The 20,977-nt window shown below is 40.9% G+C and overlaps 1 protein-coding gene across 1 annotated transcript in view; it reads right to left on the bottom strand.

Annotated features, from left to right (window-relative positions):
* EGFLAM (EGF like, fibronectin type III and laminin G domains) overlaps positions 1–20,977 on the bottom strand; it is an 80,060-nt gene that overhangs the window by 33,004 nt on the left and 26,079 nt on the right. The window contains exons 5-9 of the mRNA XM_062615427.1: positions 18,818–18,935; positions 18,442–18,574; positions 12,248–12,414; positions 3,040–3,155; positions 2,423–2,759 (exon numbers count right to left, since the gene is read on the bottom strand). Coding sequence (XP_062471411.1) covers positions 2,423–2,759; positions 3,040–3,155; positions 12,248–12,414; positions 18,442–18,574; positions 18,818–18,935 — 871 coding nt within the window. The remainder of the gene's footprint in view (positions 1–2,422; positions 2,760–3,039; positions 3,156–12,247; positions 12,415–18,441; positions 18,575–18,817; positions 18,936–20,977) is intronic.

The following is a 20,977-nucleotide window of genomic DNA, read 5'->3' as shown; positions in this document are numbered from 1 at the left end:
TAGCAGTTTTCTCCCACATAGAAATCGATATACATATTTAGCACTAGACAACACCAGGTGAAAATGGAAAGCAGAGTTCCTCTGGACACAACCATTAGTCTGCAGCAGTCAACAATCAGTTAACCTATTGCCTTGTCCTCCCACCACCTTTTACAAGTAATTCCTTCATTCCCAACGATCTGGTGAACTTGGAAAGATGCAGGATCCTGAGGGCCAAACAGTGCTCAACAGTTCAACTGTTGTGAATGCAGTGGAAATTTCTCTAGATTTCATCCCTATTATGGAAGAGTGAACTCATCAACTTCATATTTATCTCCTTTTAAGAATTTGTTTAGCAAAGAGAAAACAAAGTAATTTTCTATTCTGCAGGATTATAAAAACATATGTGGGAAATGCATCCAGACTTTAAACCACATTAGTTACTGCTGCTCCATAGCTGCTGTGCTCAACATCTGCAGAGTCCCTGGATGGCTTATAAGAGCCAAGCAGTTTCCAGCACTTCCCTCAAGTCAGCTCAGGGCAGAATCTAAAGGCAGTGATGGGGAGAAGAGTCCCTGCAGGTAGCTCTCCATCCCTGGCTGCAACAGTGGCGCTTCATATTGCTCTTGTCAGCTGGAGTTATCAATCCTTTCTTGTCTTATGTTGGAGTCCCACCCTGACTTCAGCACAGAAAATCAGAGATATGTCTTACTGTTATGTTTGCAGCTCATTTTCCTAAGAAGCCCTGAGGACAGACATAGTTTCAGACCTTAATTTATTTTTTTTTTGTTTGCAGTGGATCTAAGTCTAATGAGGAAAGAAGGTTGAGGAGTCCTATTCCTCTTTGCTAATTGAATACTGAGTGTGTTTTTATTGTGGATTTGGATCTGGATACAGCTTTCTTAGCTCTCTCAGTGTTTTTGTTTGCAATTCAACCATTTTAAGCTGAAGACAATTGGTGCTATAAACCTGAATGCAACCGCAGCAGACAGCAACTAACACATTCCCTGATCACAAGCAGAACTGACTAGACTAGAGTGCCGTGCAGCTGTGTAAAGAAAAGTCTGTTTTCATTCAGATTAATATACTATTTAACAATATTGGCTGCAGCAGAGAATTCAGGACACAGAAATATTGTACATGGTGCTACTGCTTACCAAGGAATAACACGCTCCCTTGTGAAAAATGGTGGGTTTGGACTGACATTAACAAATCCGTTCTACAAGTTGTATATAGTTATGTCAGTTCAAATAAATCCTTCATTATTCATACTTGATCAAGGCCAAAAATCACATCTGCAGCTCTTCCATGTGACTGAGACACAACAGATTGTTTTCAGAATGAGCCCTCTTTACTCTAGCACCAGGAGGAGATCAAACACCTTCAGTGTCTGTATCTCCAGTGCACAGTACTGTGCATCACGAATGTCTAACACAAGCCTGCAGAAGAAATGTGTCCCCAGTGCTCTGCTGTGTGTCAGGCTCTTGGTAGACCAATCAGCACGGGGATGAATGGATCAGCTCTTTCTCAGCTGGTGGGACAGCACCACTACAAGCTACAGAACACTTTCTCTGCACAAGCTCTGGCATTCATCTGACCCCTTGGTCATCAAACCAGAAGAAAAGTAACTCCAGGTGGGGAAAAAACTATCTACCCATGGCCTGGTAAGTGAGCTGCACTGGCTCACCAGAGGATCAGCTCAACTTCAGACCCAGCAAAAGGGTGAGGTCAGGTCTGCAGAGGAAGAGGAAGGTGGCAAGGGAAGGAGAAGCAGAATGGTGTCTTTCAGCTCAGCAAGCTCTTACCCCAGCTCAACTGCCCTGCAGAGAGGTAAGAAGACACATTGGCAAATCCTGAGTGGTCATGATTTCTGAACTGAGGAGTTTTGTTCCTCTCTTGCTGAGGGCTGACTGACATGAGTGCTGAGGCTACCACTCCAGCACTTGTGCCCTACAGACCATGAGGAAAGCCTTCTCTGGCACTGTTTTTACAACTGGGGCTCTGTCTCACATCCCTGCTGCAGAATCAGCATCATCCAACTAACCACACTGTAAATGCAGGTGATTCAGGGCTTCAGATGCAGGAAAAAGGCAAGGGTCAAAGGGGGGTTGAATGTCCCTGCTGAAAGCTCTGGATGCCATGGCTGGATCCTGTTAGCCCTGGGTGCCTAGCGATATATCTGGCTCCAACACCCTCCCAATCCCAGGTTGGAGAAGGAAGATGAACCTCCCCTGTGCACACTCACACAGGTTCTGCATTCACATTTATTATAGAATAACTTCTTTCACCTTAGGATGTCTAAACTGGATGTGGAAGCTGCTGCTGTCCTCAGGACTTGAGCCCAGCCAGCTATTCCCAAAGCAGACTTTGGTTGGTTCATTGCAAAGCTGCTCCTTGCCCTGGACAAGGGGAAGCCAGCAGCATTGGGCACACAGAAACCTACCTTCTGCACATGTCTCTCCGCCTTTTCCCAAGTTGCAGTGGCAGCGTGAACCACCCCGGTCATAATCGTTAATGCAAAAGCTGTCTGCAAAACAGATGGCCTCATCGCAGGACAGATCAAAGAGGCGTGCAGCAGAATATGTGCTGCCCCTTCTTGAAGCCCGAGCTGTAGTCACCCTTGCTGTGGTTGAGGACCGTGTGGTGGTGGGAGTGGAAGTAGTGGGTTCAGAAGTGGTTGTAAGGACCCGTGACAGGAGCCTGGAACTAGACCCTGGTGTGACCTTAGTTTCGACTAGAAATTTTCTGTTGCCTCCCTTAATGGCAGGAAGAGGTCTGAGCTGAAAGGAAATAAAGAAGCACAAATTCAGTAACAACTAAAATACTACATGGAAATTAAATTAATACCTTTCAAGATACAGAGCCAAGGCAATAAACTTATCCTCACTTAAGAAAAAGAAATATTATTATATCTGAGCACACAATATCACATGTTAAACTTCCTGACAAGACCTATCTGAGCACATAATATTATGTGCTAAACTTCCTGACAAGACCAGACACTTGAAATATCAAGACTATGAAGAAAAGACAAATAAGAAGTGAAATCTTGAAATTTACCTCTTCTATGTAAATGTCATAGTCAGAGTCATCGATTTCAAATCCATCATCATCACCAGTCACTGTATCTGTGATATATCGATGCCCATAGCTTCCACTTCCTAGTTCCTCAGAGCCTAAAAAGACATGACTAGTATATTCAGTTCACGTATTTTTTTTCTCTTTACAGGAAGTCAGATCTTATCACCCTCTGATTTGCCACATGGAAATATGTGGATGAACTCTACAGAAAATGCAAATGTCAGCCTGAAACAGGAGATGATGTCTTAGTGATATACGTACAACTTAAAGTGAAGACCCTCATTTAGTAATTTTCTAAGTGACTAAACAAATTAAGCAGGCAAAACTGTTTTTTTCCTACTGCAAACTGACTTTTATTCATCACTCTTCCAGGACAATGGCTCAACCTTTTTGGTGTGGACAACATTTTAGTAACTGAATTGTTTTTCACAGAATCACAGATTGGTCTGGTTTGGAAGGGACCTTAAAGGTAATCTAGTTCCAAGCCCCCTGCCACAGGCAGGGATACCTTCCACTACAGCAGGTTGCTCAAAGCCCCATCCAACCTGGCCTTGAACACTGCCAGGGACGGGGAAGCCACATTAATTTAATTTAAATTAGCATAAATTTGAGACTAGTAAGAGGAAAAGGAAAAAGGTCTTTATGCAAAATCAAAGTTTTCAGATCTGACTTTTCCCTTTTATAAATACACAGTCCCATACCTGACCTGTGACCAAATAACTAGAACAGCAATAAAGATGCATCTAGGTAGGGCTTTCCTGACATCTTCTTAGGACTCAGACATGAGCATAGGACTCATTCTTATGGTCCTGAAATTAATATCCTAATCCTAGCCTTTTTAGGCTATTTTCTAAAACAATTTTGTACCTTGAAAAAAGAAACATGCACAAATATCATGCATTTTTCATGCATAATCTGTTCTGCCTCCCCCTACAGCACTTAACTGTGATGTGAAGGACACTAGGTTGGAAACAGGCAGTTTATACAGTAAGAGGGTCCTCACAGAAAATACCTGTGCTTTTCTGCACTTCACATAGCAATTTCTGCTTAAACAGTGGTTTATGTTTTTCAGCTATTAAACCAAAAATCACAAAGAAAGGTAACATAGGTAACAGCACTGATATCGTTGTGTCATTTTAGCAAGAGTAAGAATAGACAAACATTTGATAACCATTAAAACAATAGAATTTGCACATTTGCTTTTTCCATAAAATATTTTGCAATCACTTAACACCAGCATCAGCAACCCTTACATTATAAAGCCTCTGTATAAGCTGATCATGTGTGTGTGTTTATTTTAGCAACCACAAGCTGCCTGTGTTTTCTCATAAATCAGTGTGTCCTGCATGCTACAACATTCAGAGACAGACAGTCTTGCTGGGCAGTGGCTGTCCATGGAAAGGAGATGTGACAGCCCAGAAAATGCCACTTGATGGTAGTGAGAGCTCCACTACCACCACTGAACAACCCAATGGAGCCAGTGAGTGATGAAGCTAAGGAGGCTCATCAGACTTTCACAGGGAACAGTGTGGGTACAGTGCTGCCAGGCCATTTGAGCCAGTCTAGCCAGGGGCAGCCATCTTTTACCTCAGTGGAGAATAAAGGAAAAACTCACAGACCTGCTTCAGGCAGGAAAGCACTTGTCTAAATCTTTGTGTACTTTTGCTTCTTTGTCATGACTGCAACCCAGAAATCCTGGCAGACAGTTACGAAATCAAGCATATGTGCACCACATACACATGTGCACATGCTGGCTAACTGGCTGCCTGCAATATGTTTTCTGGGAGTTACTTATTAATGGATTTACATGTTAGATTGACATATAGAAAAATCAGAGTCAAGTGAGTAGAGGTAATGAGGCATACACACTTGCAACTAAAGCAGCATGCTAGACCAGAAGAGAAAGCGTATAAGCCTTTCCCTCTAACATTTATACCTAATCATCTGTAAATAATGCAATTTAACTGAATATTAAACAGAAGTATTCAGCACAGAGTTCTATCAACTGAACTAAGCAGAGAACTCGTAGCTTTACAACTGGTAATGAGATGAGGCCAACTGAAAAAAACGACATGCAGATTATTTCTGCTAGTGACTGAACGCACAGGCAGAGGATTACTACTGACAAAAAAGGCACATTTATGAACTGGTCACGATCCTGCATTGATTTGAATTAACTCCACCATATGGAATAGTATCAAAATATGGACAAAACCTCATATTCCTAGTATTCACTTTATAGTCACTCAGGTTAATCACAATCACAGGATAATTTTACTCTAGGTACGAAGAGTAGAATAGAGTAGAGCAGAGCAGAGCAGAATAGAAGGATCTACAGGATCATCTAGTCCAACTACAAGGTTAGCTTTTTCCAATCATCACTGCATCAGAATCTCATTCTTTGGCAAGAGTGATTTTATATGACGTGCATTTCTATTACAGAATTGCGGTGTGCTCTACCTGAAACACAAGTATGACAAATGCGACTTGCAGTATAGCAGAAATTACATGAAGTAAGCACACCCCAGCACTAACTCAGCCAGGCTTTGCCACCAGATGTAGCAATTTTCAGCTCACTGGAATACTGTTGCTTTTAAGTCAGGTCTGTAATATTACTTATTGCCTTTGTATTGTGTGTCTGAAACTATTTTAGAACTAATTCAGTACTTCTAGTGGTTGAAACTGTAGTTTACCTAAAAGTAACAGAAGCCATAAAGTTTGGAAAAAGAAAGGAAAAAACACAATCATGTGTCAGAGAAAACAATCCAATCTGTATTAAACAAGCTGTGATGCACAAACTCCATTTTCTAATTTAGAAGTCACAAGCTAAAAAATAATATCTGTTGTAGTCCAAATTCTGCCACATTTTTTCTCTTCTCAAGTGAACGTTCTATCAGCTTAATGGGATTTAGGTTTAATAAGGATTGCAGGAATGGAGCAACACAGAGAATGAAGTAACTTTATATTCACATGTAGGAAAATCTTAGTCTCAAACGCACATTCACATACATACATATAGAGACATGATTTTAATGCCATGTCAGTTTTACAGAAGTGCAACTCTCCTGATTTGAGTGGAGTTACCAATAAACTACATCAATAAACACCAGCATGCAATGACACCTGGGAGCTTGGGAGAGACGGGCAGTTCCTCAAGCCAAAGGTGTGCCTTTTTCATCTAGCAGACCAAAATGTTCCATGCTTTTCCAATAGATGACCTTGGGAGATGAAATGTACCCACTGTTTTAAATGAGGCAAAGATTCCCTTCACCTTAGTGAGCTTTTACAGCCTGGAGAGAGCAAAGAAGGTATGATTTATTATGACTGGTAGAAAAGACTGCTTTGAGAACCTTCTTCAAAGACCTTCAGGACATAATTTTGGCATCACCAGGAAAAGTGTAACTTCAGAAGGTCTTCTTATATCCATAGGTCTATAGCACAGCCTCAGATCCCCGTTTTTGCTCCCCCCCTGCCTCTACCTGAGTTTCAGCCAGCACATGCTGTATTACTTTACCTGCTGATCTGTGAGCAGTCTTGGTAACACATAATGCACCCAGAATCAGTGAAGCATGGAGATGTACTCACTTCTAACTATACCTGAATTTATACAGGTGAATACACACATAGATAATATAATCTAACAGCCCATAAGCTTTTCAGTGGCCTTGCTCTTTCCTGCACTTGGTGTTGGCTCACTGGATGTAACCGGATAGTCACATGTGACATGATACAATAAAACTACAAAACAAACAGAAAGCAGAGAAGCTAACAGGACATTTTGCAGAGAAACCCCCAAACAAGCCCATCTATTAAGAGCACTGCATTGTTTTGGTGGAGAGCTCATAGAATCATAGAATAGTTAGGGTTGGAAAGGACCTTAAGATCATCTAGTTCCAACCCCCCTGCCATGGGCAGGGATACCTCACACTAAACCATCTCACCCAAGGCTCTGTTCAACCTGGCCTTGAACACCTCCAGGGATGGAGCATTCACAACTTCCCAGGGCAACCCATTCCAGTGACTCACCACCCTCACAATAAAGAACTTCTTCCTTATATCCAGTCTAAACTTCCCCTGTTTAGGTTTTAACCCGTTACCCCTTGTCCTTTCACTACAGTCCCTAATGAACAGTCCCTCCCCAGCATCCCTATAGGCCCCCTTCAGATACTGGAGGGCTGCTATGAGGTCTCCACGCAGCCTTCTCTTCTCCAGGCTGAACAGCTCCAACTTTCTCAGCCTATCTTCATATGGGAGGTGCTCCAGTCCCCTGATCATCCTCGTGACCCTCCCCTAGACTTGTTCCAACAACTCCATGTCCTTTTTATGCTGAGGACACCAGAACCGCACACAATACTCCAGGTGAGGTCTCATGAGAGCAGAGTAGAGGGGCAGGATCACCTCCTTTGACCTGCTGGTCACGCTCCTTTTGATGCAGCCTAGGATACGTCTAACAATGGGTGGGAAATCAGGGACAATTGAGTAAAGTGGTACTCTGCAAATACTGAAACAATGACTACAGAGATTATATGCAAGCTATATTTCATTAAATCAGTATTGCAGCGTAGGAGATGAAGCCTGTTTAAGACCCTCTACCAGGTCCTATAATCCTGTTTTATAATTAATTGGAAAACCTGTGGGGGGTCATGCACTTTAGACAGATCCTGTCCAAATAATCAGGGATTAAGTTCTACAAAAAAAAATCTTTCTCAAAACAAACAGAAAGCCACGAGCACACTGACCAGGAGACACAGGAGAGCACAGACTCACATGCAACACAGGCAGACTGAATGGAAGTGTTAGCAGACTGACCACCTTCATGCAGAACCCTCACAGGTCTGAATCCAAAACACATTTTAATCTGAGTTTTATTCTTGTCAGCGACTCACAGTGAGGCGCTGCACATCACTTGGCCTGTCTCTTGTTTTCTGTCCCTGTCCATATAAATACAAACACTGCTTTTGTAAAGACTTTGGAGACCTGTGGAAACAGTTCTTAGGAAAACCTTCTCTATTTGCTATCTCCAGGACACACCACCATCATTTATATCAAGGTTTGGGCCTGAGGGACTTTCATTTTCCTGTGCCTGAGCCTCAGCTAACGCATTCAAGTGCCGTGCAGCATGCCTTGCTTGGTATTAGCCTGGTGGTGACAGCAAGGATCAGAGAAAGGGATGTACCCCTATTAAGCAGCCCCTTCTTTCAACTTATTGTGGAAACAAGCAGGATGGTATTTTTAACAGAAGACACTTCCTCTGTTGGTTTGGCAAAGCTGAAGTCTGGTGACCTTCCAGGCACAGTGCAAACCCCATCTGTTTCCCCAGGAGAAGAAGGTTATTTAAGCAATGCAGGTGATGACACTTTGTTTGATTCTTTGGGACAATTTATTTTGTTGTTACTAAAATGGACACGTGCAGTCTTTTGTTTTCAAGTAAATTGTCCATGAAACATTGAAAGCTTAATGAAGCAAACACCCAACAACCACATAAGTGAAACACCCACAACCTGCATCTGTAACTAAGAAAAGCAACCAAAAATATTTATTACATCATTTCCCTCTAGAGAAAAAAAAAAAAAAAAAAAGCCAAATCACAAATAAATGAGAAGCCATGGGGAAACCTGCCCTCTCCTTCCTCCCTGAAAATGGAGCAATAAACCAAGCCTGCCTTTTTTACTAGATAAGGGGTAACTGCTTATAATCAAGGCCATGTGTTCTAATTGTAACGATGCTGGGAGGTCTGTCGCATTAGGTGATACTGTCAGCAACCCTTCAGAGGACCATTTTAGTGAACAAAGACAATGGTTTCCTTTGCGGGGTTGAAAATGAAATCAGGAGTAAGGCAAAGCCAGCCATATTTTAAAACCAAAATGCGAGAGCTACATGTGAGAATGAGATAAACTCCAGCAGAAAACACCCCCAAGTATCCTGGATTCAGTATCTGCAGGACTCATCTCTGTCTCAGACTGCAGAGAAGAGCTGAGCAATGCAACATGGAACCTGAAGGTCTAATGCCTTTGAGGTAATGCTGGGAATTTGTTCTTCAGTGAAAATAAATTTCAAAATGACCATAAAAATCCAGAATATACAAGCATAAAGTGGTAGAATTTTAGAATTCAAAACCGTTAGGGACCTTGGTGCCACACAGCCTCAGTGCAATGCAAAGGACCCAGATACCATGTGAACTTCTGCCAGCTTCCTAAGATATTTCAGGTATTTCTGAGGAATACACAGTCAGAAAATAGCATCAAATATCTGTGGCATGTTGTACTCCATGGAGAAGGAACTGTAGTAATACTGAAGATACTAATTCCTATAATGTGCACCCTGAAGAGCAAAGATGTTTCAGTTTCAGAGATGCTAACTGTCTGACACCCTTCCAGCAGCAACAGGTGAATAAGAGGTATCTGCAGGCACTTTAGGAGAGTCACCCATCTCGTGCCATTTGAGATGCATTATGGTACCTGAGACATCTCCAGAGGGGTGTCAGGTGCCTGGCAGATGCCTGGAAGGCACATGCTCTCCTGAGGCGACAGCTGAAAAGAAGCACAGGACCTAGAGGCCATCAAGTCCACCCAATGTCTGTATCTGAGAAACCAAATGAATGATTAACTAGGCCAAAGAAGGTAACTATTGGATTTTTGGTTACTTGAAGGGGGAAGATGCAGATACATCATGTGAACTAGAAAGGAGTTTACTTTGTTGCCCTTGAGCTTAACATAGATGTTTTTGTTCGGTGAAACTTGTCAACAGTTTGAATCACTCTTCACAGGCTTTTTTTTTTTTTTTTTTTAGTGTATTGGGGAAAAATAAATATTTAGGCTATGCATGGCACTAATGAGGAACATTTTTTCGCAACAAAAGCTAGCTTTTCTAGTAATGCACAACATACTTGAGTATCTGGTTAACATTTAAAACAGTTTCCTACACAGACATGACAGCTAAAGTCATGTGAGGGCTGCTACACTCAGTTACACTGCTGCTTCCAGATAGCCACAGAACTTATTTTTAAAGGCATTCTCTTGTCTTTGAACACCACTCCTTGTTCTACAAAAAGCTGGTTGTTGTGAAGACAAGTATCCACAAGATAACACAGGCTTTCATTTACAGCGGCTATATATAGCTTCTAAGCCTATTTCCAAAATCCATCCTGGATTTAAGAGCAGACTGGCGAAGGAGCCACATTCGTATTTGCTCAAAAGCCCGTTGTTTGCCAAAGTAGCCCTAAGTACAAGAGACCTGATGCACGGCCGGAGCACATCACAGACATGACATGGCGCCAGGCTTTAGGAGCTTTGGCCACTCATAAGCGTCTCCCCCAGGCGCTGCCAGCCCTTGGGTGAAGGGAAACCAACCTCTCAGCAGCACCCATGTGCCTGCCATGGACTGGCACACAGTTTTTGAGCCTCCTCAGAAAGCAGTGCAATATGCATAATACATTCACTTTCAGATTTGATCCAGGCACAGAGAATCAAGCTCATGCCCCCTGTGAACCTCTCCAGAAATCAGTGTTTGCATACAGCAGGCACAAATTTAATTCCAAGCTTTACGGACAGAAACCCATGTTTTAGAGCCATCTCAACAGGTCTTTTCAGAACAGCCAGTTTCCCAATACTTTTCTTAGAGTACCGCAGTAATAAGCACAGCAAGAACACTACTCCACCCTTATAACAAAGCTAAACACTTGATCTTTCCTGACCAAAGAATGCAGCCACTCACATCCAAAGATAAACAGGATACTGAGGAGCACAGAAGTGTGCCTGAGGCAGCAGGAGCTGACCCTTGAGGATCCAAGGGCCAAGGAACTCCAGCGTATTGCTGTTCCTTTGTGTTCTCCCAAACATTTACTTCAGAAGTTAAACTTAGTTCAGCAGCCTTGACAAACTTCATGCAAACTGCTCAAGTGATTGAGGTGATGACAGAGGAGAAAAAAGAATGGAAACTGATGTATAAAAGTCAGTGAAAACAAACAAGTGATTCTAACATAGAGAAACAATCTAGAAATAAATCCTTAGTGAGTTACATTGATCATTACGCCACTAAAGAAGTGGTGCACATTTCTGCTGCAAGCAATTCTTCTTGCAGAGCTCACAGTATTACCTGAATATCAACTGCTCATTTTCTACCAGTTAATTAAACATTATTTGCAACTGAGCATACAAGTGAGAAGAAATAAAGTCAGTTTCATTCTTCTTTTTTATAGTTCATTAATCTGCCAAAATGATATCCAGGTATTTTCTTGCATGGTATTCTGTCCCCTAGAAATGCTTTCAAAACTGGAATTAAAAAGTACTGAGACCTTTTTACCTCAATGAAAAGCTTGGCAAATTTTTAATATGGTTAGTCCCCATAGCCTGACAGCCTTGGCTTTGCTTCCTGCATTGACTCTCTTTGTGACACTTTGTGCAAGATATATAATTTGTATGATTCTCAATGGGGCTTGGCTGGTACTCTCACATACCACTAAGACTTTGGGGGTGATGAGGAGCAACAGCACCTCAAAGTCAGCCCACAGACATGCTAGAGCATTATACCCCAAGGAAGGCCATTAGCAGACGTGCTCAAGGCCTACACCTTACTGCAGCGTTCATATTTTACATTGCTACACAAATGTAAATGTAATAGTTAACAGTCTGTGATTACTCAAGTATGCTTGAATGCATTTTCACTTAATATTTTTGCTATGGAGCTTCTGACCAAAAAAGAATGCTTTCTTCTTTATATCATTTTCATGACTGTGCTTAATAGTTTAAGAGCCTTACTCCTCAGTAAACAGTACAGATTTATCTTGAACTTTCAGAGTTGTATAAATTATAAATGTAATATGTAAGGTTCAGTTTCAAAGAACTGGAAAAAAAAGATTAACACTAGACTTGCCTATCTCATTTTTCCCCACGATATTCACTTATCAGTTCTGCATGAAGCCAGCACAAAAAGTCAGTAAGTAGAGATTCAAAAATGTCTGGCAATGACCTACAGACCAGAGCAACACCACAAGGGTGCTTCTGCCTGGTGCTTTTTGGCTTGCCTTTCACAGGATGCTTCAAGCTCCGCGGACAGGACTAAGAGGTATCAGACTCGAGGTGCCTGTGCTTGGAAAACAGTTCTTTCCATCAGCAGTCTGACACACTTCATTTACAGCTAATACTTTATTTTTACATGGTTTGAATTACAAAAAGGTGGTTCTACTCACTGAATGTTCGGATGATGTCACTCGGTGCACTGGCAGGGCTGGATCCATAGGAGTTTGCCGCTCGGACAGCAAACTGATACTTGGTGTTTGGGAGAAGTCCTTTGAGAACCATGGACTCCATCTGGATCTGCTCTCTTATTACCGTCCAATTGCTGTCAAGATCTGGCCTTCAGGGTCAAACAAAGCCAAGATCATAAATAATTAAAGCTATATAAATTAATTGCCTTTAAACTTTCCTGGGAAATTAAAAGAAAATTAATGCTAAATCATTACTGAAATCCCTCACTCTTAAAGGGCCAGACAGCAATTATTACTAAGCTCCAAAGCCTGAGATATCAAAACTATACACAACACAACCCCAATATTCAGATTTCACTTATGAAGCCAAGGAGGATTTTTAGAGGACAACTTGAAAAATCAAGTTCTGTTTTCATGGATTTGGGATTCACAGTTTTCAAATGGAGTTATGTTACCTGCAGTTCCCAGTCCCCTATTTGGCTGCATAAACACAGTACTTTGCAATAGAGAAAAATACTGATTTATTTCTAAGAGTTTGTGCTTTAATGCCAATAAGTCCCTTTAAACATATACAAGCATTAGCAGGTTGAGAATCTAATGTTGGATCTCTTAGGCAATCAGGCTAATTCAGCCACATTAGAAAATCTGGATCAAAAGTCTTGTCTCCTTATAAAAATAAGAAATAAACAAAAAAAAAATAAAAACCCCACAAAACAAATCAGAACTATAATGCCTAAAACCTGGCCTATGTATGTGGATTTTGCAACAAAATTCCTATGTCTGCCTTTGGACAATACCTGCTTTACTCCTGATTCATACTGGAAGCCAGCTGCAAATTAATGTTTGCTCTATGTACCATTTTAATCAATGTGAAATCAGTGCAACCATTCATATGGCAGTTTAGTCTCAGATGTTGAAGCAGAGGGACACTGGAAAGCAGAATACTTTGAGAGAGTATTCTGTTGCTTTCACACCATTTCTACTCTCTCTAAAAGTGGTCTTTTCATATCAAAGAGAGAACTGAATGAGAAAAGGAAAACAAAACCAAACAAAATAAGAATACAAACATTAAATCTCAGCCACCCAAAATATTCAGATTGAAGCCTATGAAAGGAAAATAGGGACAGAAATTACTTTCAGAGAATATTATTCCAGTGCCCTTTTCTAATATGTCCTTGTGATATTTATTACACGAAATAACCTCCAAGTGTTCCCTGAATCTACCAGTGTTTACATAGGACTAGCTGCAAATGTCTCCAACAGTCTTCCAATGAAAATTATAGCACCAGGCAGGCATTTTGTATTTGTTTATTTGCAGCTGGAAGGAAATGCTGAAGTTAACGTATGTTTCCTTTTACTAGTCAATACAAGATCTATTGATCACTGAGATTTCATTGCTTTGTGCCAGCATGGCAAATGCAGTGGTAAAGCAGCAGTTCCCAGCCACCCAGCTCTTGTGCACAGTGGCACACAGGATGCAAATATTTCATTGTCTCTCTAAAAATAAAAATAAAATTAGACAAAAGCATTAGACGTAATGACAGTTAAGCAGACCATCTTAAGTCACCCTTCACCACCATTTCCTGGTAGACAGAAGGGCATTTATTTTGGCTACGCTTTCATTGTTTGCCTTCTCTGAGCTTTTGATGCTTGCGCCAAAATGAAAAGGTATAGTGTTTTCCAAACGAAATCTGTTAACATTGCTTCCTTCCACATGCTCGCTTAGTAGTGTTTTCAATTTTCCTGTGCACATTTTTTTTTTGGCTGTAATTCCAGTCCAAGGAATTTCTGCTAGCTCAAGAGCTGCCTCACAGTCTCTTTACAACAGACTCTGCTGACGTCTGAGCCCAAATGGAAATGACCAAGGGACCCAAAGGAGGTAGTGCACCCTACTAAAATGCATGAGATAACAAAAAACATGGGCTAGTCTTTGCCTTCACTGACTACCTCTCTCAAGAATTCTCCTTCTGCAGAAGTGAATAATAAAGGAAATGCCTGCAAATGTGTAAGAATCTGCAGCTGAAGGAGAGGGAAAGAGGAAGATTTATCACTTGACCTTTGCTACTTCTCCAGAACGTTCCCTGTGTGAACAAATCGGTACAAGATGGAAAAATGGCAAACAGATGGGGAGAAGCACACAACAAACTCAGCTGATGATTGCATCCAGGGCCAGCCAGCTCCTGTGTTTTCTAAGAAGGGATAATATTGTTGAAAACTGTCTCCAATGACACTTTTTTGCATCAAATTTCAGTTTGTGTCAACCATTACACCAGAAGGGCTTATTTTGATGCCACTTTTTCCAACTTCTGAAGCACTGCATTCCCTAGCATGGGTCCCTCTGTCTCTGGACAAGACTTCTCAGGGCTGTTCTGGGTGTTTCATTTGTGTACAGGGAAACCAGGCAACTTCCCTGGGCCTGTTCTACTTTTGAAGTTACAGCTGCACATCCCCAACACAGAAAAGCCATGCAGGAAGAATGTGTTCAGTGACAAAATCAGAGGTTTTTTAAGATAATGAACATATTGGTAAAGTCAATGGAACTGGATGGATACAAACCGAGGACAGAATCCTGCCCCTAATGTACCCAAAACATTCGGATTATTGCTTTACATTGTAATCTGGGGACTTCACATTTAAGAATGTGAATCTTTCTGATGCAGGGAACAATTTTATTTTCACTTGAACTTCCTGTTATAATCACCTGGAAATGATTTAACAGAGTGAAGCACCTGCTAGCAATCCAATTTTTATAAGGTTTTTGATTGTTGTTTTGTGCCATGTTTGTACTCAAGTGGAAAATTCATCTCTTCAATTTAAAGAAAAACCAATTCCTACAAATAATAAATGTGGTGACAAGTACAGTACATTCTTACTCACTGTGGAAAATACAAATTGCAGAAAATAACACACTGTAGGATATTATTTTTACTAATTGTTTAGTTTTATTGTGATACTTTCTACAAAATATGCCAGGTCATTTCTGAGGAAAGGAAAAAGACAATTTGCTAACCTCATTCTTTTCTTAAATATTCTTCTGATGCTGTCTAACATTGTTAAGTACTTCCTCACTAATTTCTACATCTTCCACTCCTCCTTCTTCGTTAACTACCTCTTCAAGGATTTAACCCTCACAAGCAGTAGGTGAAATGTTGAGACAGGTGCACCTGTTTCATATACGAATCAGGAAAGAATTATTAATGGTGTTTTTTCTGAGGATTAGAATGTGCCTCCCTGATCAGATCTGTTGTTTTGGGTTCCTTGTGTATGTTAAGATTAATGTTGAAAATTATTGACTACATCTTTGAACCAAGAAGATGAAAAGAAAGTGACTTAATCCTTTTTAGAGGATTTTAGGTGCTGAAACACTTGCGGTTCATTAGAGGCTTTCTGCCTATAAAAATCTGGATGTTAGTCTCCAAGTTTAGATAACTGGGCAGTCATTAACTGATTAAAAACTTGAGTATTTGGAGTATTCAAATGAAAATACCCAAGACATTTCTGAGTATCATTTTTTTATAGTATCTTTAGGAAAAACACCCCAACTAGTATGTTTAAGTCTGGGGTCTCACTTTGGAGGCTTTCATAACAATATCATTTGTCATAAAATATTTCTCAGCACAAACCAACAGACTATTTACACTGAACGTTCAAGCTTCCACAGACACCATTAACTGTTTTGGGTTTAACATGTTCTTTTACATATTCCCTATGAATTGTGCAGTGAGGAGTGAGACCTACATTCGCCCTCCAGATTTTAAGCATTCAGACAAGTCAGGATTGTGGTCTCTGTAGCATCCTTTCATAGTCAACAGCAGAGCACAGCCTGAGTTAGCCCAGCTCATTCTACATCTGAAACCGCCTGCAGCCCAAGTGCCTGCCTATAGCGAACTATAGCCCTGCCTATAGTGAACCAAAAGGTCTTAAGGAAAACCCATGCAAGTGCCTAAATAAAAGCCCAAATTTAGACCCTTAGCAGAAATGGACTGCAGGTTACCTCTGGTTCTGATTAGATCCTGGTATGTGCAAATAATTGTTGTATTGGATTGCCACGAGGTTTTAATCCCCAATGTGACAGTTGGGCAAATGAAGAGTTTTTCCCTCCTCTTGGTCTCCTAGCATGGCTTTGCTAGGGTTAAAGTCATAAAGTTAGTTCTAAGAGGATGGAAATGATTTAAGCAGTGTCAGCTTTTAGACATTTGTGCTGCAGAAATTACAGATTTGCATAAGAATGTTATTAATTTTGCAAAAGCACAGGATAGTATTGCATTTATTTGACATAAGAGGACAATTCAAAATTTACTTGCACCGTTTAGTTTTGGTTTTACATTGGTTAAATTAACAGTTTTAACTCATGTTAATACATTTTATAGTAATTAAAACTACATGCAGAAAAAGACAATGAAGCTTAAAGTTAAATCTTTACCTCTAACTACCATTAGGACTTACGGCTCATTGAAATTTCTCCAAATATATAATCAAGCTTCCAAGTCTAAGAGAGCATAATCTCAAAATTAACAAATACACTTCCAGCTTAGCTTTAAACCTCAAACTAAACAGTGTAATCAAAACACTGTGCTGTTAGCAAATTCTTTCCCAAAGTCTAAAACCAACAAAACACTGACATTTCAATTACTCGCATCTTTCCACTTAAACAGTGAAGGCAGCTTTCCATTCCCTGGCTGAACAAAAGCATTCAAGGGTGAACTTCCAATGCATCAGATGGACAGATGGTGCCCACTTCTTCTTCCATTAGCAGGCCCCTGATGCTATGAAAATGTGTACAAAAACCTGCAGGCTTCATTTCCCAGCAAAAGCAGAGAGGCAACAGAAGGGAATGAGACCCCGGCAAAATCCCTTTCCCATCCACCAAGAAAATGAAACAGAAGAGACAGGAAGAAAATAAAAAGGCTCACGTAATGTCTGTGTTCAAAAAATAGATATTGGAGAAATTTCATGGTAATAATACAACAGAGTTTACATGATGGCCATAATGCATCTTCAGCCTTCATGTTCTGTCTCCCAGTGCAATGCACACTGGATGGCTTCCCACTAAACATGGGGCATTTCAATTCAAACACAAACAGTTCACTTTCAGCCTGGCAATTCTTTTAATTACATTAATATTTTCTAGGTTGTAACCATAATTTGAGCACTGAAAACTAATAGTTGTCTGTTTTAACAATGATTCTTTTTAAAAACTGAATGTCTTTTTCTGAAGAACTTTTTTTTGACCTTTACAGCTCGGAGTAGTTTAAGATGAAATTCTCCCTTCTCACCCAGAAACCTCAAGTAAAACCTGTCATCATGTTCACTCAAAGGATTAAACTACCAGAGGCTGAATTCTGCATTTACTGTAAGGGTAAAAATAGGGGAAAGAAAATGAAATTAAATAGTTTTGTATGCAGATATTAGCTTAAACAAGCATATGAACTGTCAGGTATGAACAGTTGTTTGTGCATGTAGATAAAACCACTTCCTTCTAACCATTTACATGCACCTTAGAAAAGCAACATGATTGTCTACTTTTCACAGTTCAGTTCTATTACTAAAAATTTTAGAGAGTTCAATATAAAGGAAAAAGAAAAAAAAACAAAAAACCCAAACCCCAAGCACCAACACCCCACTTCCTCAAAAAAAATCTAAACAGAAAGGCCAATATTTCATGTAAACTGGATTAGCGTTATGGTAACAAAGCAAGTCTGAGTCCTGCAAGCTCAAGACCCAAAAGACTTGTGTCAGGTAAAAACACCCAACGTACTGAATTCACAGGCTTGAGATTAATTTCCTACAGCAGCCCAGGGTGCTCCTGCTCAGGAGAACTGCTCTGGCACACATATTTTTCTCAGCATGGTTCAACAGTGTTTGATGACAGGACAAACCCAAAACTTCACTTGCCCAGGCCATTATTGGGGGGAATAGATCAAATTAGACGTTATTTACTTCAATCAGAACATACAACTTACTGGGATTTTATAAAAAAAGAAAATAAAGTTCTTATTTTATCTTTAAATTTTCACAGTAATTTAACACTTAGGAAAACTAAGTGTACTAGATAAAGCAAGTAAATAAAGCATGAGAAGAATATATATGTGGTTTAATAGTGAAATTTTGGTAAAGAAAAAATAAAATTCTGTATTGCACAAACACTGAAATTCAGACTTATCAGGCAAACTTGCCTAATAAACTCCACCATGTAGTACTGGATGGGAGAACTTCCTTCACTTCCAGGCTTCCAGGATAATGCAACTTCTGAATCAGAAACTACCACGATCTGGGGCTGATGGGGCGGCGCAGGGGGCATGCACTTATCTAAGACAGAAGAAATGCAAAGGAACGGGATTAGAGAAGCAGATGGGCTAATACACAAAAACCCAAACCCCACAGACTTGGGAATCAAATTCATAGACTGCTCCCCCCAGCTGCTGCCCCTCTAAAACACCACACTTGCAGAAAAATATTACAGTACACAACAGAGATTTAGGTGCAGTGGCCTGCTGTGTTACAGACATGCCCTGCCAGTTTTGCAACAGAAAGCCATGTGCACAGCATTACCTTGGGGTAAGGTTGTCACATCTCTCGGCATGCTGGGTCGTCCTTTTCCCGCCCAGCCATATGCTCCAACGCTAACACGGTGCGGAGTGCCTGGCTTTAGATCACCGATAACAACTTCCTACCAGATTCGAAAGAAAAAAAGACAAAAACATTGTGAAAGCTCTTCCATGTAACTGGGGATGGAGCTGTGAACTGGAATTCAGGGATCTTACGTGGTATTTTCCATGCAGCCTCCTAGGAGGATTGTCCCAAGCCCAGCTCAGAAGCAACAAACACAAACAGCACCATGTGTTTCCCCTCAAGCTGCAGCTTTGCCCCTGGGAAATACACAGGGATGACCTGGACCCATTTCTCAGCATAACTCATAATTTGCCTTCACTATACAGCGTTTTGACTGGTGAAGTCAAAGTCAGATGCTATTCCCTCCCTTGAGCCAATTTCTGGCATTCAGTATCAGTCTGGTGCATTTTCTTATTTGTTTGTTGTTTTTTCTTTTAAATCCAGAGACTGTAGAAGCTCCTGAGAACGAAGCAAGTTGATGCAGTGTGAACTGATGATCTCTAATTTCTCATGGAGCAGAGACCAGTCCCATCACTTCTTGCGATTTTCCTAGCCCAGCTATCGGCTTGACCTGAAGCAAGCATTTCCCTTATTTGTCCTTCTGCCATAAACTCAGAAAAAATAACCCACAGACAACTACTGTAAGGGAGTTGGAGTAACCTCCATCTGAAGAGCTTCTGCTGCTGAATACTCTTTAAAGAACCTACTCAAATCACCCCAAAATTAAAAAATGTCACCAAAAACTTAAATTTTATCACTGGCTGGTACACACAACATGAATCAACTTAATGCAGTTAGATCTGGACTTTAATGGAGCATATGTAGATGTGTATAGAAATTCAGCATTCTTTACCTGCAACCTATCTGTAGAGAGATGCAAATCCGAGATTTACAAATTCTGACAGCATATGCAAGTAAACAGAAATACCAGGCTCTACACCACAGCCTGTTTTGGTGTGGAAAAAGCACTTTCAAAAAACTGTTTTACAGAAAATTTTTCTTTTGTTTTTCATTCTCTGATACTGATAATGTTGTTCACAGTGCATGTGAAAATGCAGAAATCTCCTTTCTCTTCACGCTGTAACAGACTTTAAATCTGCATTACCAGATGCAGTAAAATAGTAAATAATCCCAACATTTTATTAACTCCTAGATTTCCTTATGGTGGTTTTTTGGACAAACTTCCCTTCTCTGCTCTTTGGAGAACTTATGGTATTACCACAACATTTTTTAGCAACACCCTGTCATCTGTCATTTACCTGCAGTTTTGGCACTCAGTCACTAATTTCTTATGAACATAGGCCACCTGATCATTATCCTGTTTTACCGTCATTCACCCCTGATTATAGAATCATAGGATTATGGAATAGAGTTGGAAAGGACCTGAAGATAATCTAGGTCCAACCCCCCCCTGCCATGAGCACTCACACTAAACCGTATCACCCAAGGCTCTGTCCAGCCTGGCCTTGAACACCTCCAGGGATGCAGCATTCACAACTTCCCTGGGCAGCTCATTCTAGTGCCTCACCACCCTAACAGGAAAGAACTTCTTCCTTATATCCAATAAAAACTTCCCCTTTTAAGTTTTAATCCGATACCCCTTGTCCTGTCACTACAGTCCCTAATGAAGAGTCCCTCCCCAGCATCCCTATAGGCCCCCTTCAGATACTGAAAGGCTGCTATGAGGTCTCCACGCAGCCTTCTCTTCTCCAGGCTGAACAGCCCCAACTTTCTCAGCCTGTCTTCATACAGGAGGTGCTCCAGTCCCCTGATCATCCTCATGGCCCTTCTATGGACTTGTTCCAACAGTTCCATGTCCTTTTTATGTTGAGGACACCAGAACTGCACACAATACTCCAGGTGAGGTCTCACAAGAGCAGAGGAGAGGAGCACGACCACCTCCTTCAACCTGCTGGTCACGCTCCTTTTGATGCAGCCCACGATACAGTTGGCTTTCTGGGGTGTGAGCGCACACTCAAGCTTTCGCATGTTCAATTTCTCATTAACAAACACCCCCAAGTCCTTCTCCGCAGGGCTGCTCTGAATCTCTTCTCTGCCCAACCTGTAGCTTTGCCTGGCATTGCTCCGACCCAGGTGTAG

This window comes from Pezoporus occidentalis, unplaced genomic scaffold (genome assembly GCF_034315485.1).
Source record: "Pezoporus occidentalis ecotype Australia unplaced genomic scaffold, CSIRO_AGI_Poc_V1 ctg181, whole genome shotgun sequence".
In the NCBI taxonomy this organism is placed as follows: domain Eukaryota; kingdom Metazoa; phylum Chordata; class Aves; order Psittaciformes; family Psittacidae; genus Pezoporus; species Pezoporus occidentalis.
This window is presented reverse-complemented; position numbering and strand designations above follow the sequence as displayed.